This window comes from Onychomys torridus, chromosome 18 (assembly GCF_903995425.1).
Source record: "Onychomys torridus chromosome 18, mOncTor1.1, whole genome shotgun sequence".
In the NCBI taxonomy this organism is placed as follows: Eukaryota; Metazoa; Chordata; class Mammalia; order Rodentia; family Cricetidae; genus Onychomys; species Onychomys torridus.
The window spans coordinates 26,025,799-26,044,039 of record NC_050460.1 but is presented as its reverse complement, the minus strand read 5'-3'; the positions used below and the strand labels follow the sequence as shown (position 1 = coordinate 26,044,039).

General features: G+C 41.1%; 1 protein-coding gene across 2 annotated transcripts in view; it reads right to left on the bottom strand.

Annotated features, from left to right (window-relative positions):
* The window catches only part of Lgsn (lengsin, lens protein with glutamine synthetase domain), a 31,839-nt gene extending 14,020 nt beyond the window's left edge, over positions 1–17,819 (bottom strand). Inside the window, exons 1-4 of one of the 2 annotated variants that reach the window (XM_036168499.1) lie at positions 17,756–17,819; positions 17,361–17,632; positions 2,384–2,516; positions 1,586–1,747 (exon numbers count right to left, since the gene is read on the bottom strand). In XM_036168499.1, coding sequence (XP_036024392.1) covers positions 1,586–1,747; positions 2,384–2,516; positions 17,361–17,390 — 325 coding nt within the window. In that variant the 5' untranslated portion in view covers positions 17,391–17,632; positions 17,756–17,819. Of the gene's footprint in view, positions 1–1,585; positions 1,748–2,383; positions 2,517–6,819; positions 6,859–17,360; positions 17,633–17,755 lie in introns of those variants that run through there. The other variant, XM_036168500.1, reaches the window with a different exon arrangement.
* Positions 17,820–18,241: the final 422 nt, after the last annotated feature.

Here is an 18,241-nt window from a genome sequence, read left to right as displayed (position 1 = left end):
TAGACCATGCTGGCCTCGAACTCACAGACATCCGCCTGCCTCTGCCTCCCATGTGCTTGGATTAAAGGCGTGCGCCACCATCATTTGTATTGCCTGCTCCTAGCATGCACAGGTGTCAAAATGAGTGCTTCTAACTCATTGGTGGAGTGCACAAAACAAGGCACAGAGAACGTGAAAGATGAGAGCTGTCAAGGCAAAGGATTATTGTCCTTAAAATGGGAAGTATGTCTAGCACTAGCAAGGCAAGCTCACAGAAGCCTGAGGACTTTCTCCAGGTGGAGATAAACTAGACATGGAAACAAAGGGAAATTCAGACCAATTCCAAGCAGAAGCAGCATTTGGGGCATTGCTGTCCCTCAGACGTAAAACCAGAGAAATGCTTCTGAGAGGAAGGAACTGCCACTTTACAGGGAAACAACCTGACAAGGACCTGGGGTCTCTCCACACACTGAATGAACTTGCATGTGAATCTGTGGTTTTTATAATGCTTTTTGTGATCATGAGTGATGCTAATAAAAGGAAACTAATACAGATGGACACCTCATAGTGTTCATTTCCTCTTGGGTTCTGTGTATTATGAAGCTGGAGAGGAGAGAAGGGTGAAGAGTAGTCTGAACTGTGCCCTTGTCCCCTGGGAGTTCACTTCACAGTTCTTGGAAGGATCCACCTGTCATGAATGTGTGTATTTATCTAGAAGTTGTTTGTGTACCATGCCAGGAAGTCAAACAGTGTCATTTGTGATGATGACTTTGAACACAGCCCAACTTAACCCAGAAGGACTGGAGGGTTCAGTCACGTGGCAAATGCACCATGTTCCAGTAAAGTCCCTGGACACCAATACTAAAATGAGCTTCCCTAGTCAGCCAAACATGTTGACAAATGATGGTACTATATGTGCTTCCACTGGGAAGGAACAAGCCAGCAGCCATGTTTAGTACCTAGAGTTTATCCCACACATGGCTTTAGTCCTTCATGTTATAAAAGTTATTATGTTATTTAAAGAAATGTTGGTTGTGAGTATAACAGTTTTTGTGGCTCCTGTCTGTCCTGTTAGCAGATTGGCTTAGAGAATCCTAAAATTAATCATGAAAAACTCTACAGCTGGTAATTGTCATCAGAGGTGAAGATAATGTGTTACACCCATTTGTCCAGTGTCATACCCCTTTGGATTCCCACTTTTCCAAACCCTATTTATTTAGTCTTTTCTGTATAGGTTTTCTCACACAACAAATATCTCTTCCTAACAAGTTTCTACCTTTTGTATCCAAGAGGCTGTTAACCAACACACTCATGCTCCAGAATGGTTATTCAGAAATTCAGAGACTTTGACTGATAGATTTTCATGTTTAAAGAAGACTTGAGTGCTCTCCCATGACTATTCCCTCAATTTTCTAGATCCGTAGCATGAAGGAGTAAGGAAGCTACAAAGAGCTTTATAAACACAGATGTGGAGATTCTCTTGTCCTGACTCCAGGGCTGGCATCTTTATCATCAGTACATCATCTCTAGTTCAAAGGTAGACTCGGAAACAGTGGCTAGCAACACTCCCTTGGTTCCTCCAGAATCTTTCCAGGTAATTGCTTACCAGCATTTTGGTTGAATTGGGCATCAGGAGCATTTGCTGGGGTGCTGGGAAGTGATGGCTTTACCGCTGGCATCTGATCTGGCACATCTTTGCCATTGTGGGAAGGACAAGACTCAGAAGAGGCAGGTTTGTTCATATCTGCTGTTTGGTCTCCGGTCCTTTCTATGGTGATAATGGGAAATGTCAAAACACATTAGAGTTGTTTTCAACTATCTCTAACACAGCTTGGAGAGAAATGCTAGAAAGGATACCCTTTCCTATACAGTAACATACCAAACCAGGACATTAGGAGTGGTCTGCCCTAGATGCAGACTGTAAAGAAATATATTGTCTGTAATAAAAAAAAATTAAAACAATAATAAAATCTGTTAATGTCTGCTTTTTATTGTTACCATGAGCTAACAATTCCTTTTGCCTCTCCTTTGGAACACCAGGAGCGACCTTGTCTATACTGACACGCAGTCAGCACTATTTCAGATCTGTTAGAGTATTGTTGGAATTGCAGCATGTGGATAGAAACTCTCCAGACCTTTCCTATGGTCTCCCAGGTCCTTGATCATAATCTTCACATTCATTCTCAGTGCAGAAGAAAGCCTCTCTCCCACTCGCCCATCCCCCACCAGCATCCTACCCTTGAATTCTAAATACTTTGATTGGTTTTGTCCATACAGTTCATGTAAGCTTGCTTACATTTGCCATCTTTCATGTAGCAATACATGAAATGTTTTATGGAAAGGAACACGAAATAGGAACTGCCACTGTCCACACCCCTCATGAAAGGTCACAGCAGCCACATACCAACGGACTTGGCTGTGGTGACTTCGCCCCGCTCCGTGGAACAAAGATGTAGTTTGGTGGCTTTCTTCCTTGCCCTTCTCAGCTTGTTCGTCATGCTGCCTTCGGCTTCATCACCTCTATCTTTTCTTGTGTCCTGTAATAATTAGCAAACAAAGACCCACATAGCACACCGCACCAGGAATCTGCGCATCAAAGGTGCAAGTCAGGTTGAAACTGAGCACAGGACATTCTTTGGAGGAAGTAAAAACTCTCATTCCTTATCCCTTTGACTCAAAGAGGCTGGATTTCCTCTACTGCCTTTGATAAGTGTTGCTACAGAACATTGTTAAAGCTCTTGTCTAACTACTTGGTGTTTCTTATTCTCACTTCAGAATGTTTTAAATTGTTTAGTCCTTAAAAATTGATTTTTTAAAACCTATTTTTTTTTAAGTTTTATATTTACGAACTCTAAGTTTTCTAATCTTTTTTACTAAAAGCACAAGGACCTGAAATTTTTGGATCCTCCTCTTTTTCCTCACTCTTCCTCACCCTTCTTACATCAATATCTACTTTGATTCAAAAAGGAGTTTCATTCACTTATGCATTTTTTTTGAAACTTGACTTTTTAAAAAAATTTTGTTAGAGTGTATGAGTGAGCTTCACCATGACATTTTCATACATGTTCATAATGCACCTTGTCCAGACTCACCCCATTGTTGCCCCTCTTGGCCTCTGTTCCTCTGTTCTTACAACTGATTTTAAGTGTATCAGAAAATCTAACTCAAGTTATTTTATAGATTTATAAAAATCTAAAATACATTAAAAGGAAAAAAATAGAATTTTCTAGCAAGGAGTTTGACAATGAGCAAGGCTGAGAGGCAGGTACCTCCATTGCTGGCAGTAGAAACATTCACCTCTGCCAAACATGAGACACAACAGTGGTCATGGAAAAGAGAATTTGAACCTAGTGTTGATGTTTTAGGGTTTTGATTTTTGGGGTGTTTGTGTGTATGTGTGTGTGTGTGTGTGTGTGTGTGTGTGTCTGTCTGTCTGTCTGTCTGTCTGTGTTTGCAAAGTTCAAAATTTGGCTTGAAGGGAGAGGATGGTGACAACGTCAAGGCAAAGACTATTCTAAATATTTTTAGCTGTTGCCTCTAAAGAGCCAGTTCTGAAGAGTCCATATCTGGGGGAAATTCATATGAACACATATCCAGAGCAGTTTCAGGCAGAGCTATACCAATTTATCACAAAACCCATTCAGTCTCTGAAAACAACAGATGGATTTTCTCTAGTAACTATGATGCATTATGATTATTGTTATCTGATGAGAATATATTTCCTGAAATGGGCTTTTTATTCTATTAATGTTTAGGTTAGCATACAAAGTAATGAGTTTTATTGATAGTCTTTTCTTGTAATTTTATGACTTATCCAAAAACTGATCATCTTATATTTGATTAAATAGGACTTAGTAGGATAGTTTCTTTTTTCTAATACTTAAGGATGTCATTCAAATATTTGGAAAAATTTCCCAGTATGTTTTTTATAAGATCAAACAGTAATATTGGGCATGTGCTTATTTCTAAAATTACATAGCCAGAAATATACTATTTTGTTTTTGAATGCCTTTACATGGACATATCACAGATAGTTAGAGAAAGGGCTGTTTAGAAAGGTATAGAAGCATCACTGGGCTCTGACCTGGCTGACATTCGTCTTTGTCTGAGCTCCTCAGGAATTCCCTCAGTTTATAGATTGAGGGGTTATGTGAGACGAAAGTTAAGACAGCTCCAACTTCAAACTCCAATGTCAACTGAATAAATAAAAATGTCACAATGTACTAAATTAAGTACATGATCACACAAATTTCCTGGCATAGCTCTTGAGGTAAGGAATCTCTAGTTTACAAATGTCCAAGGTCACAATAGTCCATGGAAGGTGAAGTCCCCATAAAAGTCTTCTCATTTTTTCCAGATTTCATTCTTCTCCTTCAAAGCCAAAGGCCCAGATCTATTTTCTGCCATGATATGCACTGACGAAGAGGAAGCTTTTGTGACAGAAGCAAGAGTAATTTACTGAGGTGCTGACTTGAAAAATCCAGCAGTAAGAGTCCCACAATGGCGAAGTGTGTGCACCATACTCAAGATGCTTCTCTTTTAAAGGAGAGGAGTTGGTCCTAATAAAGAATGCATTTCATTCTCTTAAGTTTTCTCTTCTACACTAGGTTGATCAGGCTATGGGCTTTGTTGTAATAGCTGAAACAAATGTACTGGACCCCCCAGCCTGTCCCACTCCAGTAGAACATTTTCCTTCTCTATCTCAGATTTGCACTCAGCTATGGTATGAATGATGACCTGGTGAAGAAAAAAAAAAACCTACCAATACATAGTCCTCGCAATACAACTAGGAGAACAATTATTATTCTCTTTATCACAGGCACACAAGTCTTAGGTGATTCTTCTCAAGGTCATCATGATGGACAAGTAAGAATTCAAACCTAAGCCTCTCTGTTTGGGGTGCTTCCCTCAATGTCACAGCCAAACACTTGACCTAAATCAAATTCCATTCCTATTACATAATATTCCCTACTGAATTCATAAAACATGTTTTATTTCCTCATTATATGTTCTCTTTCGGTAATATTTTTAAAGGCTTTTTACCTGTGTAATATTTAAAACCTCCTCAATTCCTGTCACTAGAAGCTCTGAAGAGCAGCAACACAGCCTGCTATGGATAAGGTAAAATCAAAGATGTAAAAATCAAAGATGATTGCAAAGACTCTTGCAATGCAGTCCAGGCATTAAAATATTTTATAGCAGTTTGAAGTCTTTCATAATATGAAAAATGAAGTGTTCTTAAGTCACCTTGGGTCAGGGACAGAAAACTCTAGTGCCACAGTAACAGACAGAACCAGTGGACCGGGACTGAACAAAGGCAGATGTTCCCTCTAGGAAGGAGCTGACACTGGTTCCGTCTGCCCAATGCCTGTCAAAGTATTGCCCCAGAACTGTCAGTCCTACACTTTGCCAAAGCAATTCCGGAAACAAGGATTCAGTTAGTATTTTTATCTAGTATAGAAAACACTCAGTTTTGTCCTGATTTTATATATATAATTTTTACCTTGCTCATAGTCACCCCTATTGCCTTCCACATCTCTTCTGCCCCTGTCTTGCTGGAAAACATGGATTTCTTTCCATTATATTTTCCATAATTTTTAAATTTAAGGAATTAATTTAACATAGAAGAAAAGATGAGGAATGAAAAAGAAAAGTTTCTCAACTCTCTCATAACTGGAGAATTTATAGCTGACTCTACTGGGCTTCTGGTCATAAGTGGATGGCAGTAGCCCTGTCTCTCCCCCAGCAACAGTACTTAGTGTGACACTGAAGGATAGTTATGCTCAAAATACCTAGTAATCACACAAGGGATAACAGTTTAAGAACACATTACAGGGATAGAGGGTTGGCTTAGCAATTAAGAGAATTCAAGAAACTAGACATCAAGGAAACCAAATAATCCAATTTAAAAAATGGGGTACAGATCTAATCAGAGAATTCTCAACAGAAGAATCTCAAATGGCAGAGAAACACTTAAAGAAATGTTCAACATCCTTAGCCATCAGGGAAATGCAAATCAAAATGACTCTGAGTACCATCTTAGACCTGTCAGAATGGCTAAGATAAAAAATAGTGATAACAGCTTATGTTGGAGAGTATGTGGAGAAAGGGGAACATTACTCCACTGTTGATGGGAATGCAAACTTGTATACTACTTTTTAAATCAGTATGGCGGTTTCTCAGAAAATTGGAAATCAATCTACCTCAAGACCCAGCTATACCAATCATGGGCATATACCCAAAGGATGCTCAATCATACCAAAGGACACTTGCTCAACTATGTTCACAGTAGCATTATTCATAATAGCCAGAACCTGGAAACAACCTAGATGTCCCTCAGCCAAAGAATGGAAAGGAAAATGTGGTACATTTACACAATGGAGTATTACTCTGCTGCTAAAAACAATGACATCAGGAAATTAAAAAGCACTGGATATAACTAGAAAAAAGTCATCCTGAGGGAGGTAACCCAGACCCAGAAAGATAAACATGGTATGTACTTACTCATACGTGGATATTAGCTGTAAAGTAAAGGATAACTGTGCTATAATCCACAGATCAGAAAGGTTAGGTAACAAGAAGGGACCAAAGAGGGACACATGGATCTCCCTCAAAGGGGAAATAGAAGAGATCTCCAGGGTGAACTGGGGACAGATGGGCATGGGAATTTGATGGACCTTGTTTGGAGGTGGATGGAGGGGAGAGTATTGAAATGAACGGGGGAGGGACTTTGGTGGGTCAGGTAGGAAAAAATGCAAAGGAAATTTCCATGAATCTACATGGATGACCCCAGCTAAGAGTCCTAGCAATAGTGAATTCGTAGTCTGAACTGGTACTTACCGTATTGATAACTACCCCAATTGCCATCAAAGAGCCTTCATCCAGTAACTAAAGGAAATAGACACAGAGACCCACAGCTAATTAGGCTGAGCTCGGGGAATTCTGCTGAAGAGAGGGAGGAGCCAGAGGGATCAAAGACATAACAAGAAAACCCACAAAAATAACTAATTTGTCTCATAGGAATAAATGCACAAAGTCTGAACCAACACACCAGGGAGCCTGTATGGGACCAACCTAAATCCTCTACATATATGTGATGGCTGTGTAGTTTGGTCAGTTTGTGGGACTCCTAACAATGGGAGCAGTAACTGTCTGTCGCTAGTGCTTTGGCTGGCTCTTGGGAATCTATTCCTCATACTGCATTGCCTTGACCAGCCTAAATACAAGAGGAGGAGCTTAGTCTTATGGCAACTTGACACACCATGTTTTGCTGATACCCATGAGAAGCCTGCCCCTTTCTGAACAGAAACAGAGGAGGAATTGATTGAGGGAGAGCAGAGGAGAGGAGGGAGAGGGCATAGGAGGAGCAGAGGGAGGGGAGACTGTGGTTGGGAAGTAAAATTAATTTTAAAAAAAAAAGAAACAGAAAAAATAGAATATTTGCTCTTCTTGCAGAGGACTTAAGTTCAATTCCAAGCACCTGCTTCAGGTAGCTCACAATCACATGTAGCTCCAGTTCCAGCTAATCGGACACTCATTTCTGGCCTGTACAGGCATGAACACACACACACATACATACACACACAAACACACACACACACACACACACACACACACACACACACACACACGTATGAACACACATGCACATACACCTGAATAAAAATAAAATCTTTAAAAAAGAAGAACATATACCAACTATATGCCAGTTCACTCTTACATGCTTTACATAAATTAATTCATTTGTTCTTAAACAACACCTTGTAGTAACTTCATTACAGCTTAGGAAAACGCTTACAGAGAGAGATGAGATTCGCCCCAAATCACTCATCTCATAAGTGCTGGAACTAAAATGTGGACCCAACTAGTTGGATGCAGGGTACCAAGTATTTAGCTGATAGTTAATGAACACTGCCAATGAGAACACCCATCATCACTGTGGGGGACTAGGGTACTAAGAAACTAGAACTAGATCCTAGAGGGTCTTCTGCAAAGTTACTCTAGTTAACAAATTATGGAGAGGTCCCAAAAGCCCCAGGAGACCAGGAGAACAGCTAAGGAAGGTTTTCAACTTCGTTCTATTTTCCTAGGAAGGGGGCCATCTCTGTTGTTCTCAGCTCAATCCATTTAGAAATATTTTCCTATTTATAAAGCAATCAACTCCATAGCTTTCCCTGATTGTGCCACTGTTTTAGATAATCAGTGACTGGTGTGCATTAACTATTGAAGAAGTGGTGGCCATAATTATCATTATCCAGATACCATGGCTCTCCAAGGCTCTTCCTTAGGAAAGTGCTTTATTCTATGTTACTTCATGGACCATAGGCTAGCCTCAGGATAACAACCTTCACTGTCCTATCTGAGCATCTCTAGGTTCTCAACATGATAAGCCAGCAGACCCTCTCAAGGAGATGAGGTCATTAAAAGCACTGTTAGGATTCTCAGAGGGATTAAAATGGCCAGCATACACTTGTCATTAAGTAGATGGGGGCTAAAGACATATCTCAGTAGTAGAACATTTTTCTAGCATGAAAAGGGCCCTAGGTTCAATCTCTATCATCAAAACATGAAATGAGTAAGTACACTATTTTATTAATTCAGTCTTTACTCAACCAGAGAACCTAGACTAAGCTTATACAGAACAGAGGACATTTGAGATCACAATTAAAAATGTGTGAGGAAAACCAGATTGCAAGGATATGAACATAAGCACAAGAATGTAATTTTGTGTTGATTAACTGGCACAAATAGAGAAATCTAATTCATCTAAATTCAGATAGTCTCAAAATTCCACTACAATGGGTTGGTTTGGTCTTTGGACATTTCCAGAAGAGCAGCCTTTCCCACTTCTGAAGAGTTTCTGCTCTTGTCCATCAATGGTCTCCAATAGCCATGAAGAACGTTCTATATCACAAGCCATATACATAGTCCTTGGTTGACTCATTTCAATGTCTCTTTTGAACCTTCTTCCTATAGCTTAATATAAGTCTATCATTGTGAATTCCAACCTGCTGCCTTGATCAAATTAAAGAGCCTTAACCTAAAGAAATTCTGTCAAGCATTAAATTCAAACCCTAATTAAACCTAAAATTTTTCCTTCTAATATAGTAACCAGTGTTATTTAGATCCTAAATATCACTGGTTTTATTCATCTACTTTCAATTTTCTTTAACGGTTACATTTTTAATGTCAATACTTCAAAAACCATTGTTTAAGACCCCTGTGTAACTGTCATGGTTTGAGGTAAAATCATCAAAGCATTTACCGAACACTCTAATTATACTGGTGATGAGCTCATGAAAGGAAAGCAAGCCCCCCCCCCCAAAAAAAATGACTGTCACCAAGTTTTAATCTCTGCTACAAATACTGGACTCAAGAATCAATAGTCATCAAAGTTATAAGAATACATCAAAGAAAAAAGAAAAGGGATATGCATCTAGTCACCTTAAAATGTGTTAGTCAAGGAAAGGGAAAGGAAAATATTGAAAATATTAACTGAAGGCATATTGGCAGAAATGCACCATACACTTACATCAGATGATCTAAACGTGTTATTGGCCCAAGATTCGTACTCTAAAACTTAGTCTAACAACCTCCCCATGTACAGTGAGTGAGTCCATCAACACTTAGAGTCTACCATTGGAACCCTGAGAGCAAAACGCAAAGTTCCTGTGTCATGGAGATACAGTGAGTTCACCATTTAAAAACAAATGTTTCTGTTGACTTGGTGGTGTGTGCCTTTCATACCAGCACTGGAGAGGCAAAGGTTGGTGGACCTGTGTGAATTAGAAGCCAGCCTGGACTACAAAGTGAGTTCCTGGTGAGCCATGACTGCTTAGTGAGACTCAACTATAATAATAATAATAATAATAATAATAATAATAATAATAATAATAACAGCAAAATTAGTAAAGAAAACATGTTCCTCCTACTCAGCCTTTTTCACCTGAATCCCCAGTCTTTCCTCACTGTCCCTGCAACCAATATTGCCCCTCTCTTATGACTACCGCTACTGTACTTCCATAAATCACAATGTTAATCATACTATTTGCTTTGCTGAGGATTCATCCATGATTCACCATCACTTTTAGAAAAAAAAAAAATCAGTTCACTGTTCTCTGAGGCCCAGCATAATCCAGCTTCTTCCGTTTTTCCAGCTTCTACATCTGGTCCTTTCTTATGCAAACCCCATCTCCATATATTCCGACTAGTTTTATCGTTCTTTGTGTCCATATTTCCTTCTTTCCAAGGACCCTATTGGTTAGCCAGCTAGCTATCCCAAGTGAGACATGCAAACCGTTCTGAACACATCTGAACACTAACACTGTAGGTGGTGTGCTGTTGCTCCTCTGTGAGGTGGCTAGTTAGGACTGATCGGCTTGAAATACAACTTTACTCTCTGTGTGTTTCCCTTTCCCAAACACCAGCCCCAATCTTCAGCCTGCTGGCTCTGACCCCCAAGTATCTCACTTCTGCTGATGTCCCTTCTTCCTGTGCACCTGCTCACAGACTGCGTGGCTAAGCCTGTCTGCTTTCTTGACCTCTAACTCAGAAAACCTCACCATTTTCCCTCCTTTCTCCCATCTCTCACTCCGGGCAGATCTCCAGCCTGACTGCATGTTGTTTTCACTCAAACTCCAAAAAACTCTACCCAAGTCTCCTTGTAAGTCTACTTTTAAATTAAAATAATTATTTTTTTTTTTTTTGGTTTTTCGAGACAGGGTTTCCCTGTGTAGTTTTGGTGACTTTCCTGGAACTCACTCTGTAGACCAGGCTGGCCTCGAACTCACAGAGATCCACCTGGCTCTGCCTCCCAAGTGCTGGGATTAAAGGTATGCGCCACTACCGCCTGGCTTAATTATTAAAAGCAGAATGCCTATTAGGCTAAGAACCTATAGGAAGGCCCTGTGCTCCCTCATGAGAACTCTAGTCAAGGGTGATTAATGTGTCTGTTTGGAAGGAAGGAGTTACAAAGAATGATTTACATATTTTCTTATGAATGTCTATTTAAAATAACAATTACAATTGCAGGGGCTGGAGAGATGGCTCACAGGTTAAGAGCACTGAGTGAGTTCAATTCCTAGCAACCACATGGTGGCTCACAACCATCTGTAATGAGATCTGGCACCCTCTTCTGTATGCATAATAAATAAATAATAAATCTTCAAAAAATAAAAAAAATTGCATGTTGTCACCATCTACAACATAATCCTTTGATATATGTATACATTGGGAAAATGGCTGAATGGAGCCATTTAACACATGCATTACACCAGATACATTTTGTTTTTAGACCACTTAAAACTCTACTCTGTTAACAGTCTTCAAACATACAATTATAACTGTAGCATATCACAGTGTACCTATTGGGCCTCTTGAACTTACACCTCTTGTCTAGCTGAGTGGTTGTGTCTTCTGACAGAACTTTCTGAGTTCCTTCACATCCCAGACTCTAGTACATACCATTTTAATCTCCATTAGCATCAATTCAAAAATCTAACCACACATATAAATGCCATTTGTCTTTCTGTACTTGGCCTCTTTTTTTCTTTTTAAGTTTTTCGAGACAGGGTTTCTCTGTGTACCTTTGCACCACAGCCTGGCATGTACTTGGCTTCTTACTATAATATCCTCCAGGTTTATATGTGTTGTAATAAGTGACATGATTTCCTTTTCTTTATGGCTATGTAGTATTTCATGTGTATGTGTGTGTGAGTAGATTATATATATATATATATATACACACATATATATATATACATATATACACATTTCTTTGTACACTTACTCGTTGATAATTTTTAGATTGATTCCATATCTTGGCAATGATTAACAATGCTGCAGTATGAGCCATGTGAACAATAACAATAATGCCACTGTGTTGGTTTGAATGAGAATGGCCCTCATAGGCTCCTGTGTATAAGTGTCTGGTCCACAGTTGGTGGAACTGTTTGGGAAGGATCAGGAGTTTTAGTCTTTGCTGGAGAAGATGTGTCACTCAGGTGGACTTGGAGGTTTTAAAAGCATAGACCATTCCCAGTTAGCTTTCTCTCTCTCTCTCTCTCTCTCTCTCTCTCTCTCTCTCTCTCTCTCTCTCTCTCTCTCTGCCCCTTGAGTCTGTTGATCAGAATGCAAGCCCTCAGCTACTGCTCCAACATAATGCATGCCTGCCTGCTGCCATGCTCCCTAACATGGTGGTCATGGACTCTAACTTCATAGAGTCATGAGTTCCCAAATTAAACACTTTCTCTTACAAGTTGTCTTTGTCATGTTTTTGTTGTGGCAACAGAAAAGTAATTAAGACAACCACAATGAACACAGAAGGGTCTGTGTGTCCCTTCTACACAGATGCCATATGTTTGATTGTAAAACTCAGTAATGGAATTACTGTATCATGTGAGTAGCCCTATTTTAATGGGAGGTTACAGTCTATTGTTTGCTTTGTGACCTACTATAAAACTCACAACTGCTGGGCGGTGGTGGTGCACGCCTTTAATCCCAGCACTTGGGAGGCAGAACCAGGCAGATCTCTGTGAGTTCAAGGCCAGCCTGGGCTACCAAGTGAGTTCTAGGAAAGGCGCAAAGCTACAACAGAGAAACCCTGTCTCAGGAGAAAAAGAAAAAGAAAAAAAATCTCACAACTACTAATTTCTTCCTTTCAATTGATAAACTGTGTGACATCCTTTGAGAATTCTTACCTAGTTATGTTAACTGACTCTCAATATCATTAAAGCTCTCTTCAGTCTACATGCTGGTCTACCCAGGTTTATGGCAATGATTAGTTCCGCCTAAGTACTGCTATCCAGTGTCAGGAATTGTTTAGAGTAGAGGATGGCATATCCAGTCCAACAAGCTACTGAACAGACCGTGATGTCTCTGAGAATAAAGCAAATAAAATCTCCAACAGAAAATTCTGTACCAGGAAATTGCACCTAAGTAATACCTTCAACAAAGGAAAAGAAAATTTTCTAAAAAACTGAACACTCCTTGTGATTTCTCATAATATGAAGACACTTGGCAAAGGAAGGAGAGTAATAAAGACAGCAAGAAACTCAACTAATTCCCTGCACTTTTTCTGTTTTTAATTAATTTTTTTGTTTGTTTGTTTTTAAAGATTTATTTATTTATTATGTATAGTGTTCTATCTGCATGTATGCCTACTGACCAGAAGAGGGCGCCAGATCTCATTACAGATGACTGTGAGCCACCGTGTGGATGCTGGGAATTGAACTCAGGACCTTTGGAAGAGCAGCCAGTGCCCTTAACCACTTAGCCTATTAATGCTTTTATAAGTGAAGTGAATGTTACCAAGGAAATCAAGGTTTTTGTTTGGGTTGGAGCTCCACCTCAACCTCTGGCACCCTGTCATCCTATACTCAAAGAGTCTGGAATGTTCAGAAGGAGTCTTGTGGAAGATCTACCTCAACTCTCCTCCCCATCTCTTTCCCTAAACCTACCTTCAAAGCCCACCAAACACAGCTCCTCCCCCAGAGAGGCTCAAGACCACTCCCACAGGGGGATATATAAGCGGCATCCCAGAAAACAGACACATGGTTCTCCCAGTCTCAAGTCCTGTGTCCCTGTCTCCTCTCTGCACCTGGGAATTGCCCTGAAGGGCTTTACCCATTAAACCTGGGCTTTCCAATTCAGTCTGATTCAATGTGCTGCATCGGCAGAGAGGCCTTCAGGAGGCCTAAAACTTACCAGTTTTTATAACTAAAAATAGATACAAATGCATAAATGAAATGAAAGTAAAATAAAGGTTTGGTGGATGATCAGAAAGACAATAGATAAGTTTTCAAGAAATAGATTTCAAAAAGTAAGAAATGGGAGCTGGAGAGACTGCTCAGTGGTTAAGAACACTGGCCACTATTCCAGAGGGCAGGTTTGATTTTCAGCACCTGCATGGTGGCTCACAACCATCTGCAAGTCCCATTTCAGGGAACCCAGTGACCTCTTCTGGTTTCCTAGAACACCAGGCACACATATGGTATACAAACATACATGCAGGCAGAAAGTAAGAAATAATATATAAAAATTTAAATATATGTGCAGTGTATGATATTAGGCCCTATGATAGATGTTGAAGAAAGAGCTAAGACTATTATGGAATTGTCAGGAAGATACCAGATAACAAACTATTGTAATTTAAAACATGAGGCCTAATCAACAGGAATGTTTAAAATGTTACAAGAGAGGGCACTCCAGTCTGTAAAAATAAAAGCATACTATGTACCTAACTGAAATATTGTCTTTAATGGTTAAAAATAGACATGTGCATTTATGTAAATGTATGGGCACACAAAGAAATGAGAATGTATTTTTCTATGTTTTTGTTTTTGTTTTTTTTTCTGATCAATGCTGCTGAGAATTTAACCAGATACGTGGCTTCCTGGCACCAAAACTAAGACTAATAACAGTTTTTGTCACTGAAGATCCTGGCAGAATGTGTCGAGGTTAGAGAAGGACCCACCCGGAGGAATTTCTTCACATACACCATCTGCCCATCTGAACTGATGGAGCCTTTGTTCAGCTGCCCTGTTCTAATTTGACTTCACGCTGCTGCTCACATCACCATAGTGCTGGGTGTGGAAGCAAAAGCCTCCTGCCCTGCTCTACACTTTAACTAGAAGAGAAATGCCATCCTCCATCTCTCGCCCTCTTCTACGTCCTTCTCTCCCTGAGACTGTAATCCTGTATCAGAGATTAGGACGGGAGTTGTCCAGTGGAGAGCTGGGTGAATGTTCTGCTGTAGGGTGGTGTTTTTATAGTGTTTATTAAATATGATATTCTATTCAGCTACCAAGAATTTTTCAAAGTCAAGCAGAGTTGGGTAGGCCTGTAATTCCAGCACTGACACACTGAGGTGAGAGGAACAGTGCGGAATATGGGGCCAGCCTTGGCTACACAGTGAAACCCTATCTCAGAGAGAAAAAGAACGGGACAGTTTTCACAGAGCTAGAGATTCCTTTCAAAAACTATGTGCTAAAACTCATGTTGCTGGTTTTCTATCTTCCTAAGAGTAAACATTCAACATGTGATCTACACTGCTCTTTACAGGGTGTAGGTCAAGATGATCTTTGTAGAAGCTGAGACTGGAATCCTGGACTGAAGTAGTCAAAGTTAGGGTAGGAAACACAGTGCCTCCTCAGACTCAGCAGCAGGAAGTGAAGCTTTCCTGGTGGAAGTGGATATAAGAATGGATGTCTCCAGAAACTTATGCTCTCCACATTGGTCCCAGTCACTTTCTTCTCAGGGTAAGCCATGGCTCCTGCTGAGTGAGTCTTACACAGCATTGCCAGGTTTCTGTGTAGAGAGTGAGTGCATCCCCATCTCACCTCACAAACACATTGCTCCTAGTCATCATGTGTAGAACATACCCTTCTGCTGACATCATCTCTCCTTTCACCGGATGGAAAAGCACAGATGACGTCTGTTCTCTGTATGTTGATATCTCATACGGAGTGCACTGGCTGAGTGCTATACTCTACACGTAGTAGGTCTGCTTCTCAAATTAAATTTCCTTAACTTAGTTTAGAGAAAAGCTTCATTCTTCCTAACGATAGCTTATTTCCAAGATCACCCTGTAGTGTTCCAAAAAACATTCTGTTGGAAGCCCGGTGCTGGAATTTGGATCCATCCACATGAAGCAAGGGTGAGAGACAAGCAAGTTCACAACTAGTTACCGGACCATGTTTCCACCCCACTGAATTCTACCACTACCTAACATGTAGTGTGTCTCAACCAAATCACACACACACACACACACACACACACACACACACACACACATACACACACACACCACATACACACACACACACACACACACACACCACACACATTCATACACATGCACATAGACACACATGCACATATAAACGTGCACACACACACTTCTTTAGTCACTTGATCCCAAAGCAGTTCTTACAAAGAATAAATAAGATTATGCCAAAATAATAATAATAATAATCAAGGTGGGATGCTTGAGAGACAGCTCAGCGATTAGAGCACCAGCTGCTCTTGCAGAGGACCAGGGTTCAATTCCCAGCACCCATGTGGTGGGTCACAACCACCTGTGACTCCAGTTCTAGGGACCCAACACCCACTTCTGGCCTCTCTAGGTAGTGTGTGCATATGGTGCACAGACACACATATGTAGAAGGAGAAAATAAAGTGAAAAGAATCCCATTGTGAAAATCAGGGGTGGTAGTACATACCTGTAACAGCAGAACTGAAGAGGCTGAGGAAGGGGATAGTGAATTCTGGACTACTTTAGGCTACAGATTGAGACTCTATATAAAATAAAATTTAAAAAAAAATCTAAGGTCATTGTGGTGGCACACGCCTTTAGGCCCTGCGCTCCAAAGACAAATGCAGGTGGATCTCGGAGTTCAAGGCCAGCCTGGTCTGCAGAGTGAGATCCAGGACAACCAGGGCTACACAGAGAAACCCTGTCTCAAAAAACAAAGACAAACCAAAAACAAACAAACATCAGAACCAAAAAAACTACCATCACCAACAAAGAAAAGACCCCAAAGCCCATTCCAGGGCCTCAGCCCTAGATGTCGTGAAGAGTGGCTTCCGGCCTGGTCCTGGGGACTGGCCACACCAAACAGCTCCTCTGTCATAAGCGACTCCAACACTGGGGACATCCAAGAATCAGATGTGTGAACCCTGACTGCTGAGTCCCCTGGAAGCAGCTCCAGGGACACAGGAACCCACAGCCCAAGCTGGGCAGAGAAAGTCTCGAAGTTAAGTGGGGCTCCTGTTCCCGATGCCTATGCTTAGGCTTTCTGCTCTGGCCACTTTGGGGTTTCTCTCCTGTCTTTGCTCAGAGAGGTTCATGAGTCTCTGAGGGTCACACAGCATGGAGACACCTGAAGTACGGGAGGTGGGGGAAGAAGTATGTGGAGGGGAGAGCATGGAAGGCCAGTCCCCACAATCGCTTCCCCTCATCCAGCCCTTTTTCTTTTGTCCCTCGGAGGGGCGAGGGGGGGCAGAGAATGCAACAAGTGTGAGTTTTGCGAAATGCAAAGACCATTCTTCCGGCAGTAACCAAAATTTGAATAAAATTTTGTGGCGTTCTTATTCATCTAAAGCCTAGTGCCTAACGACCGTCAATTTAAGTGATTGCTCCAACTAAGCAAAAGTGGCTAGGTGAAAAGTCCGAGTTGTTCACTTGTTAAAAACCGACTGTGGAACAGAAGAGACTTCTCAGAAACAGGCATACAACAAATCACGGTGCCTTCCCTCCCGCCCCCCCCTGTCCCCCCCCCCCCCACACACACACACACACTGGTGCTCAGAAAATTTACACCGTCATCAAACCTTCACTGTCAATATTTTGGCAAATAATCTTTTGTTTATTGGCTTCATACCTCCTGTGGAAGGTCCTCTTCATCGTTCATCTCGCCACTTTCTAATGTAAATTAGCTGTGGAAACCGCGCTCCCTTCGGCAACGGCTTGGGGGATGCATTTATATGTAGACCTCCAACAAAGGCGGCAAATGATGAATTCCATGGAGATGCTTTCCAGGGAGATCCAGCAGGTAATAAAAGATAAACATCAGGCTCTGTCATGCCCAAGGCACAGTGTGTGAAACATGCTCTGGAATAGCCCAGTGACAAAGGCTCATTTATGCCTGACTCCCTGCAAACAAAAGGACACAAAGCTTAAAATTGTGTGGGTGGACTTCCCCCATGCCCACCCCCACCCCCACCTAGTGAATTTTGTTATATAACAGTTGTGTTCTGGGATGAAATCTATTGTTACCATCAGATGGTAAAATGTCTTTTTAGACAGCTGTGGTATCAGAGCCCAAAGACAGAAATACAGATGGAAAAACACGGCTATAAGTGACCTAGATTTGCACCAATGGCAACGGCGTTCTCTTTTGTAATTCACGTACTTGTCTTCCATTGTGGGGACCTTCCTGCCTCCAGCTTAGGCTGGCTCTTCATTCTACTACTACAGCTGTCTGTCTTCAGCCTTTCTAACATATCCCAGCCCAACCTCATTGTCCTCACCCAACTTCATGAAGTCTAGAGGCTACCTGCCACACAGGAGCCTGGAATTAGCACTAACTACAGCAGAATCAGTGGGGAGTGCTTTCTCTGTAGGACTCAAGGAGGCAGAAACTACAAATGGAGAGGGTAGCTTGCTCAGGCAAAAGTAGGGAGTTTCTTCTGAATCAAACCAAATGCACGAGTGAACCTACAGTCTCCATGGCTGGGCACTGCTGTCCAGTTCTTCTGAGCC